The following is a 10,450-nucleotide window of genomic DNA, read 5'->3' as shown; positions in this document are numbered from 1 at the left end:
AAAAAAAAAAAAAAAAAACCTCATCTAGTTCCCTCCAGATGATATTTTTCTATTAAATGTGTTCTGTTTTCTTGAATTGGTTTTCTTTTTGAAAAATTGTTATCTCAGTGGGAAGTTAAATAGGCCTGACGACAAAAAGTCCGAACAGGCCCATGGAATTGGGTCCATTATATTATATATTTAGTAGTTTTGGCGCGGGTTCGTTGACGAGAAACAGAGAAACCCGCCTTTTATGTTCCAATATTTGGCGCTAGAAACTTTGGTTAGGTTTTGTTTCGTCGTCTTAATCGTTACCTTTCCTGATTTTAGGATTCTCCACTTTCTCCCGAAAACCTCTTAGTTTTTACTGGACTCACATGGCGACCGAAACCCTAGAAGGGAAGAGACCGGGAGTCGAATCCTCCCCGGCGAAGGAGAAAGAAGAAGCGAATTCGCACAGTAACGAAGAGGCGGAGAGGAAGAACGAGGATGAATTGGAAGGTATAAAAAGCGAGGAGGAGAAAGTGGAGACTCAGAGGAGTAGGGAAAGGCCAACGAGGGAGAGAAAGAAGGTCGAGCTTTTCTCCCTCTCTACTCCTCTGCGCCCTACACCCGCCAAGTCCCTTTCTATTGAAAAGGTATTATTGTCTTTCGTATTTTTTGTTTCTGATAAATTTGGTATATATATATTTTTTTTTTATGTATAAATGCTCTTCACTACTTGGGTTTTCTATGTTTTTTCTTCAGGGTCGTGGAACACTACTCAGGGATATTCCAAATGGTATGTATGCGCGTCACTTATATTTGTGTTTTTCTTGATTTATGATTTTTTTTCCCCACCTAATTGTTGTCAAGCAGAACAATGAACTATCTTTGATGCTTTGACACATCTATTAGGTATAGTTTTAAAGCTAGAACTATTTTATTAGGAGAGATCTGAAACAAATGAACACCTTCAATAAGATTTGACCTTTGGTTTGAATACTGATAATCTGACTCTCTAGTGCAATACTTTTTTTTTTTAATCTCGTAGCTATTACAATTAAGCCCACTAGCTACTGTCTGTGATTTGGTTTTACTTCAATAGATTTGAGTTCAGTTTTCTCTCTGGTAGCTAGATTTCAACTTTGCATTGTGGCTGATGAGAAGATGATAAACTTTTCTTAATTATTTTTTTTCTTTTTCTTGTGTGTGCTTGGAAAGTTCAGTTCTTTTGACGGAGTCTTCTTGTTTACATTTGTTTACCATTGAAAAACTAATCTGATAATGTCGGCTGCTTCAGTGGCTCATCAACTATCCAAGCGAAAAGCTGACGACAACCTGATCTTACTACACACCATTCTGTATGGGAAGAAAGCAAAGGTTCTTTTCTAAAAAAGTTTTTATCACATTTTGTCACACTTTATATGAATATCGTCTCCCTCTTTCAAGCTTGTCTACTTAAATAGTTTTGTGGAAAATTGCTCTGCAGGCACAGATGGTTAAGAAAAACATTGGTCAGTTTTCTGGCTTTGTATGGTCAGAGAAAGAGGTAAATAAAGCATTTCGTTTCTATTTTGCTAATAGGGATTTGTATTCTTTTTTTTTTTGCCTCATGTTTGAGACTTGAATGTTTTTTTTTTCTCAGGAGGAGAAGCAAAGAGCACGAGTAAAGGAGAAGCTTGACAAATGCATAAAAGACAAGTTAATCTTTTTCTGTGATGTACTTGATATACCTATAAGCAGAAGCAGCATTAAAAAGGTAAGTAATTAGAAGATGTGAGTTATCTATTTATGGAACCTTGTTCTATATTCTAACCCAACCTCTAAGAATGCCTCTGTTATAATACTCTCAGGAAGAAGTAGCTGCCAAGGTGCTTGACTTTTTGGAATCTCCCAAGGCATCAAGAGATGTTTTACTTGCTGATCGAGAAAAGGTACTACTGCTTGAATCAGTACACTATTGTTCTACATTATTATCGTCAGTGTGAAAGGAGTGTTGAGTTCTTTTTCTTCTTTTTTTTTTTGGAAATTATACATTTTTAGCAAGCCAAGAAACGCAAGAGCACACCGAAAAAGAGGAAATCTGCAGCATCTTCAGATACCCCCCCAGCCAAGGTTTATTATAGTTTCTTATCTCTAAATTATTAGTACAGTTTGTATCCCTTGCATGCTACTGGCTGGTAGTTGTTACCATTAGCTCATTTGTTAGCTTTGGTTTCATGTGAATTTTGTTGCTAAATGCATTTGCTCCTTTTTTTCTTCTCTGTGTATGTTTTCTCTTACTATACAGAGGAAAAGGCAAACTAAAAAGCGAGATCATCCATCTGACACAGAAGAAGGCAAGGGTGAGGGGGATTCTGATTCCGAAGGCACTAAGGATACTCATGATGAAGATGATGCGGCACCAGAAGAAGATAGTGACCATGAGAAAACTGAAACTGAAGATGAGGAAGATGAAGCAGAAGATGAGAAGCCATCTGATAAGAAAATCTCATCAAAGAAGATTAAAGAGGAGAGCTCGGCAGGTACCAAAGGCAAAGATAAACAAGCGTCTGCCAAAGTTTCTAAGAAATCTGGTGAAAAGTCCTCCAAAAGAGTTGCTAACTCAACTTCATCCCCAGCCAAGAAGCAAAAGGTTGACCATGAGGAGTCTTCTAAAGGGAAAAGCAAGAAAAAGTCAGTTAAGCCACAGGCTAATGGATCCAAAGACAAAGGTTATAAACGTTTTCAACTGCTTCTAAAATAAGACTTAGCTAGAATTGTGATTATTTATGAAATTATTCTCGCGCTGCTTCTATTTTTACATACTATCATGGATTGGATGCAGGGAAAGGCACTAATAAAGGGAAAGTAGAGCCAACCAGAGAAGAGATGCTTGAATTTGTCTCCAAAATTCTCAAGGAAGTAGACTTCAACACGGTAAGCTAGTTCAGTTTGCTGACACTGACTGAAATTTAATAGTCTAAAGACATTGAATAAATGTTCTTTATACTCATTGTTTAATCTTTTTGATAACAGGCGACATTATCAACTATTCTGAAGAAGCTAAGTACGTCCTTTGATTTTGCTTATATGTTTTGCAACCTACGTTTAATATGCTTTCCAAATGTTGAGGAGCATTTTGGTAACGTTCGTGGTTTGTGATAACATCAGGTGACCATTTTGGTGTTGATCTCTCACATAGAAAACCAGAGGTGAAGGAGGTTATCCAAGATGCTATAAATGAAATGACTGATGATGAAGTAGAAGACGAAGACGAAAAATCTGTGGCTGGAAGTGACGAGGAGAAGGAAGAAGAAGAGAAAAATGATGAGGCTGAAAGTAGCAAAGAGAAGGATGAAGAAGAGGAAAAAGCTGAGGCTGAAAGTAACAAAGAGAAGGATGAAGACGAGGAAAAGCTAAAGGATTAAGGTGTTAGTGAGTTTCTTCTCTCAAAGATCTGATGTGATGAGAAGCAAAACTTATCAACATTGTGCACGTGATAGTTAGTGAGTGCTGAATCTATGCTTTGTACTATGTAATCTCTATAGTTTCATCACATGCATTACACTATATATTATGTAGTTTCAGTGACTTCTTCTTGTGTAGCTGTTACTTGTTAGGTTTTCTAATCCTTATCCTATTTGCTACCACTTACTGGAAATTTTATGTTTCTGGGTTTAATCAATACCATTAAAAGAGGATCATTCTCAAATTATATCCTTAATGAAAATTGCAGTTTTCTCAAAAATACCCTTATTTTTACAAAGAATTAATAAAATTCATTAATGGCATTTAAGTCTTTTGGTTTTGGGCCTACAGATACACCTAAATGGATCTATAAATAATAGGCCTATATATATATTTAAAAGATATATTAATTTTAAATTTAATATAAGTATAAATATATTATGAACAATAAATGAATTAAGAAACATGAAAATATTATTTTCTTAAATATACGTATCAATATTCAAAATAGATCATTTGAATATTATACATATTTTCAATACAAACCAAAATCGTATATCCTACACCATATATCATATACATATTTGAATATCATTTTTCAGTGTATAATGTCATTTTATACATAATATTAATATGGCAATTACGAGTGTTCAAGAATATTTTAAAAACTATCTTAAAATAAATTTTTAAATCTAAAATACAAACACAAACTTATAATCAATACCATTAAAAGAGGATCATTCTCTAATTATATCCTTAATGAAAATTGCAGTTTTCTCAAAAATACCCTTATTTTTACAAAGAATTAATAAAATTCATTAATGGCATTTAAGTCTTTTGGTTTTGGGCCTACAGATACACCTAAATGGATCTATAAATAATAGGCCTATATATATATTTAAAATATATATTAATTTTAAATTTAATATAAGTATAAATATATTATGAACAATAAATGAATTAAGAAACATGAAAATATTATTTTCTTAAATATACGTATCAATATTCAAAATAGATCATTTGAATATTATACATATTTTCAATACAAACCAAAATCGTATATCCTACACCATATATCATATACATATTTGAATATCATTTTTCAGTGTATAATGTCATTTTATACATAATATTAATATGGCAATTACGAGTGTTCAAGAATATTTTAAAAACTATCTTAAAATAAATTTTTAAATCTAAAATACAAACACAAACTTATAATCAATACCATTAAAAGAGGATCATTCTCTAATTATATCCTTAATGAAAATTGCAGTTTTCTCAAAAATACCCTTATTTTTACAAAGAATTAATAAAATTCATTAATGGCATTTAAGTTTTTTGGTTTTGGACCTACTGATACACCTAAATGGATCTATAAATAATAGGCCTATATATATATTTAAAATATATATTAATTTTAAATTTAATATAAGTATAAATATATTATGAACAATAAATGAATTAAGAAACATGAAAATATTATTTTCTTAAATATACGTATCAATATTCAAAATAGATCATTTGAATATTATACATATTTTCAATACAAACCAAAATCGTATATCCTACACCATATATCATATACATATTTGAATATCATTTTTCAGTGTATAATGTCATTTTATACATAATATTAATATGGCAATTACGAGTGTTCAAGAATATTTTAAAAACTATCTTAAAATAAATTTTTAAATCTAAAATACAAACACAAACTTATAATAGGTTATTAATAACGAAAATAAACTAATATTGTCATATCAATAAGTTATTTTATATTATCATTTTTTATTTAGATAACATGATAAAATTTTATCAAATTCTAAGGAATCACTAATTTATGTAATATTAATAAATATATGAGTAATTTAATCAATTTTTTAAAAAAGTACTATAAGATATTTTGTTATCGGATCAATAGTATCAGATCGCGGGTTAATAGTGAGTTTTTAGGTTTTTACCGGGTTATATCGGATTTTTAATTAACAAATTTTTCATTAAATCCGAACAGGATTATATACAATGTATCGGGTCTATAGGTTCAAACATGAATCTAGGTCAGATATGAAAACAAATTTTAAAACTCAAACATTATTATAGAACAGCTACCATATTTCGAACAAATACCATATTTTGAAGAGAAAAAAAACAAATGATAAAAACCTAAAAACTCAATTGTTATGGTTCGAAATGAAAAATAATGGTAATTTGTAAATCAGTTTTCGATTAATAAATGAAAAACAAACAAATCCGCGCTTTCTAAGCGCGGATCAAAATCTAGTTTTAGTTTAAGACATCTTTGTCTGTTTTTCGATTTTGGGCCAAAGTAAATCATGGTTCTTACTTAGCCCCAAAATTCTGTCTATAAAGTGGAGTATTACTGAATGATAATATTTCCAGTTTTTCCTGACGCCACCTTATGTTCAATTATTAATATGGGACTAGTTACAACTAATGCTATTTGATTACATATAATCCTCTACTGATTAACAAATTCAAATGTATCTTCTATTTTAATAAATCAACTATCTCAGTAAGACCTTTGTTTGTGAAGGGTTAGGTTTATAATCTGGTGGCTTAAGACTAGCCACCAACTCCTTATACTTTACCATTCACACTGAGATTGAACCACGTTTTATACACAAATAGAAGTCAAAGGCTCCACAGTTCTTCAAACTTTAAGTATAAACGTAAACAATATAATAGATCCATTTACATAGACTGATCAAAGATGGCTCCATAATTTGATAATTACATATTAATCATATATCAGTCAACCACCAACTGCTAAATATATATAATATTCAATTGTGTCATTCCCTTACTTACGGCCCTTACCATCTACAATTAATTTGAAGTATATATTTCCTAAAATTACATCAAAGTATTGCTGAAATTTTTTTCGAGCATCTTACAAGTTATGATTCAGATTTTAACTATACAATTTAAATGATCCAATTGTGGCTGGTTCTTGACATATGGATCCATGTGTACTCTTTTTTTTTTTTTTTTTTGTAATTGATAATATGTGTACTCTTGACATGTACAATATGGGATCAGCCCAGTCAGGAAATGAATCAAACGTTTTCCTTTTCACTTTGTTACGTTTATTAGTTTAGTTAAATGCATGCAAACTCAAACAAATAAATTATTTAGAACCAATCGTAATAGAGTTCATTCTATTAGACCGATCTATCTCGTCACAACATCCATACCAAGAATATCATATATCCTGGAAACTAAACTCAATTCTTAAAAAAATTATAAAAAAAAAACTCTTAAAAGTGTTAATCTCAAGACTCCTCTCTTTTCATCTTACTTCTACCATTTGCTGAAATATTTACTTGTACCACAATTAACCTCAAACCCTAGCCTCTACTTAACCCCTTTGATTAAATCCCAAAAGAAATCAAAGCCATTCCCAATCCTCTAAACATATAACATCTTTGGTTTCCCTTCACCAACAAAAACCCTAAAAATGGCCGACTCATTCGAGCTCATTGTAACCAGAAAAGATCCTGTTCTCGTCTCTCCAGCCTCCGAAACTCCAAAAGGCATCCACTACCTCTCAAATCTCGACCAAAACATAGCCATCATCGTTAAAACATTCTACTACTTCAAATCAAACTCAAGATCCAACGAGGAATCCGCTAACGTCATCAAAAAGTCACTCTCCGCGGTTCTTGTTCACTACTATCCTGCCGCCGGGAGACTCACGATCAGTCCCGAAGGAAAGATCGCCGTGAACTGCACCGGAGAAGGAGTCGTGGTGGTGGAAGCAGAGGCTAATTGTGGGATAGAGAAGATAAAAGACGCTATATGGGAGATTGATCAACCGGAGACTCTTGAAAAGCTTGTTTACAACGTTCCCGGTGCCCGGAATATTCTTGAGATTCCACCGGTAGTTGTTCAGGTGAGGGGTTGATCGATCCATACTCTTTTATTTCTTGCTGTTTTCGTGAGTGAACAAACTTGATCACTTAAACTAGGGTTTGGTCTGATGTAGGTTTCAAATAAATAGTTTATATATCAAAACTAGATTGATAGATCGATTATATTGATCATGCATGCATCAATACACTATAGTCAGTAAAATAAATCCAAATTTCAAAAATATTTATTCACACACACAAATATATGGATATACCATTTATTAGTTATGTTCTGATAATATATTTGTTGGAGTGTCAATTGCATTTTATTTTTTTTTTTGCTTTATATTCTTAGGCAAATCTCCTAAATAGCCATTTTTAAGTTTTGTCACAAAATTAGTTTCTTTTTGTATAAGTAAATTTTACATTTATATCAGGTGTTATTGTATTAAAAAATCAAGTAAAAGAATATAGAGATGTTGATTGTAAAAGACAAACTATGCTTCTATACAACTTTTGTCTTTTTTTTTTCTTCTGTTTATTAGGTAACAAATTTCAAATGTGGAGGATTCGTGTTAGGCCTAGGCATGAACCACAACATGTTCGATGGTATTGCAGCAATGGAATTCCTTAACTCATGGGCCGAGACTGCTCGTGGCCTTCCACTCTCAGTCCCACCTTTCTTGGACCACACACTTCTCCGACCAAGGACACCACCAAAGATCGAGTTCCCACACAACGAGTTCGAAGAGCTTGACGACATCTCCGGCACCGGAAAACTCTACTCGGACGAGAAACTCGTCTACAAATCCTTTCTCTTTGGACCCGAAAAACTAGAGAAGCTCAAGATCATGGCAGAGTCAAAAACCACGACATTCCAAACCCTGACCGGATTTCTATGGAGAGCTCGTTGCCAAGCCTTAGGGCTTAAACCAGACCAACGTATAAAACTTCTCTTTGCTGCAGATGGACGGTCAAGATTCGTTCCGGAACTTCCTAAAGGATATTCAGGAAACGGGATTGTGTTCACTTATTCGGTTACAACGGCAGGTGAAGTAACTCTAAACCCTCTTTCTCATACGGTGGGGTTGGTCAAAAGTGCGGTTGAAATGGTAACAGACGGTTTCATGAGGTCAGCGATTGATTACTTCGAGGTGACTAGGGCTAGGCCGAGTCTAACGGCGACGCTTCTGATCACATCGTGGGCAAAACTATCATTTCATACAAAAGATTTCGGTTGGGGTGAGCCGGTTGTGTCTGGACCGGTCGGTTTACCTGAGAAGGAAGTGATTCTGTTTTTGCCATGTGGCAGTGACACGAAGAGTATCAATGTGTTGCTTGGACTTCCTGGTTCGGCTATGAAGGTGTTCGAAGGGCTTATGGATATTTGATCATTATGGATATATATGGTCTATGCATGTGTTTGAATTAATTATGGTTTTTAAAAACAAATAATGGATGATCGATTATAAAATATTATTGCTCATCGGTAGCAAAATGTAACTAAGACATGCCAAGTATCAAGTTTAATAAATAAAGAAAGCTATTGTGTTACTCAAATGGTGTTAGTTAAGAGCTCAAAATCTTTAATTTTCTTCTTTAAATTATGAATGTTTCAACTTGGAGAAGCGATGGAAGAAGAGGAAGAACCTCCGCCGCAGAGACAACATCCCTTACCGTACGCAGACAGGAAATCGCTTGCCAAGTAGATGGCTCGTGGGCAACAAACGATGAATGGACGGGGATGGGTTTTGTTCTCCTGGAGGCGGATGAAGCGATCCTGCAGGGGCAGCTTTGTACTCGCAGAGCACAATCACCATTACATGCTGAAGCGGAGGGTATCATCTGGGCAATGAAAGAAGTTCCAGATAGAGGTCTCAATGATATTAATTTTGCTATGGACTGCCAACAACTGACCAACCTGGTCTGCAGAGAAGAGGAGTGGCCGACGCTAGCATCTGAGCTGGATGAAATCAAATCGATGTAAATTTTAAAATGTTGCTTTAACTTTTTTATCACGCTCTAGTAACTTCCGTGCGGACTCCTTGGTTAAAGGAGGATGATCACGTGTACAATATTACTCAGTTGTAAACTCCCTGGTTCCTTTTTGGCCTGCTCCTGAAGCTAGCCTAGACGAACCAGAATGATCTGTTTATGAAAGTTTGTTCGATGCCACAAAAAAAAAACTATGAATGTTTCAACACGTAATTCATATATAGTCACATTGATCCCACACAATATATAAAATTAACACTAGAAGAATGAATATAAATAGACTCATCAAGCTTAATTCTTCTCTCTGAAGCTCAATTGTAATCTATATATATAAAGTTGAAGTATCTGCCTTCTCAGGCGTCCACGTCACTCTGGAGAGGGGGGGGCTTTCTCGCCACGTGTCGATTTCAACGCCACCGTTTTGGCAAGTCAAACCGAGGAAGTTAATGTTGTTTCCTTCCACTAACATAACAAAATATTCTGATATACAAGCCAATAAATTTCTAATTCTCCTTCATATACGCTAAGCTTAATCATTTTCCATTATTGTGATACTGCTCAGAGAATCATTGAGGCATATACGATTAAATAAAAAACCCAACTTCATCTCTCCCATCTTCAAAATCAAGACTCAAACCACAATATCAGAACCTTCTTCTAAGCTCTCCTACGTACGTATAATCTAGATCTCTAACATACAATCGGAGCTTTTCTAAAATCAAGATTACAAAAGGATGAAGAAAACTTTCAAACTAAGACTAGATCCTCCGAGTAATCAAAACTCCAAACTTATCAATTATGTGACTCAAATCATGCCCCAGAAATCTTACTACAAAACTGCCATTAAATAAAAAACCTAACATTGGTAAGCTTGATAATTGTTTTTTTTTCTAAAACAAATAAATGTTTTCTAAACTGTTAAAAAAATCTAAAGAGCTTGGAGAATTTGGGGAGTATTATTAGATGGTTCTATTAAAACCATATTAATGAGAAAAAAAACTATTAATGGCGAAAATATTTTTAAATTCAAAACTCATATACAGTTTTACTAAAGTAATAAAATAGAATTCAATCATATTGTAGTATAATTACATATACACTATGAAATTTAGAACTGAATTATAGATGAGATGCAACTGGACCCCACAAATCTGTTAAAACTTGGTAAG

At 33.6% G+C, this 10,450-nt stretch overlaps 2 protein-coding genes across 2 annotated transcripts in view; both read left to right on the top strand.

The window, feature by feature from the left end:
* LOC106328681 (protein DEK-like) overlaps positions 1-3,548 on the top strand; it is a 4,928-nt gene extending 1,380 nt beyond the window's left edge. The window contains exons 2-12 of the mRNA XM_013767172.1: positions 310-617; positions 727-760; positions 1,262-1,341; positions 1,451-1,510; positions 1,607-1,720; positions 1,815-1,895; positions 2,005-2,076; positions 2,252-2,675; positions 2,789-2,880; positions 2,980-3,010; positions 3,115-3,548. Of these exons, the coding sequence (XP_013622626.1) occupies positions 357-617; positions 727-760; positions 1,262-1,341; positions 1,451-1,510; positions 1,607-1,720; positions 1,815-1,895; positions 2,005-2,076; positions 2,252-2,675; positions 2,789-2,880; positions 2,980-3,010; positions 3,115-3,371 (1,506 nt within the window). The 5' untranslated portion in view covers positions 310-356 and the 3' untranslated portion in view covers positions 3,372-3,548. The remainder of the gene's footprint in view (positions 1-309; positions 618-726; positions 761-1,261; positions 1,342-1,450; positions 1,511-1,606; positions 1,721-1,814; positions 1,896-2,004; positions 2,077-2,251; positions 2,676-2,788; positions 2,881-2,979; positions 3,011-3,114) is intronic.
* Positions 3,549-6,800: 3,252 nt separating this feature from the next.
* Positions 6,801-8,823, top strand: LOC106332210 (omega-hydroxypalmitate O-feruloyl transferase). Its single transcript, XM_013770690.1, has 2 exons — positions 6,801-7,327; positions 7,832-8,823. Exons 1-2 carry the CDS (start codon positions 6,893-6,895, stop codon positions 8,675-8,677), a joined length of 1,281 nt encoding a protein of 426 aa, XP_013626144.1. The 5' UTR covers positions 6,801-6,892; the 3' UTR covers positions 8,678-8,823.
* The last annotated feature ends 1,627 nt before the right edge of the window (positions 8,824-10,450 follow it).

This window comes from Brassica oleracea, chromosome C3, assembly GCF_000695525.1.
Source record: "Brassica oleracea var. oleracea cultivar TO1000 chromosome C3, BOL, whole genome shotgun sequence".
Taxonomy (NCBI): Eukaryota; Viridiplantae; Streptophyta; class Magnoliopsida; order Brassicales; family Brassicaceae; genus Brassica; species Brassica oleracea.
This window is presented reverse-complemented; position numbering and strand designations above follow the sequence as displayed.

Excerpts from the sequence above, each read along its gene's own strand:
- LOC106332210 (XM_013770690.1), top strand. The coding sequence starts at position 6,893 with ATGGCCGACTCATTCGAGCTCATTGTAACCAGAAAAGATCCTGTTCTC. Across the intron at positions 7,328-7,831 it reads TTCCACCGGTAGTTGTTCAG|GTAACAAATTTCAAATGTGG; the intron begins GTGAGGGGTTGA and ends TCTGTTTATTAG.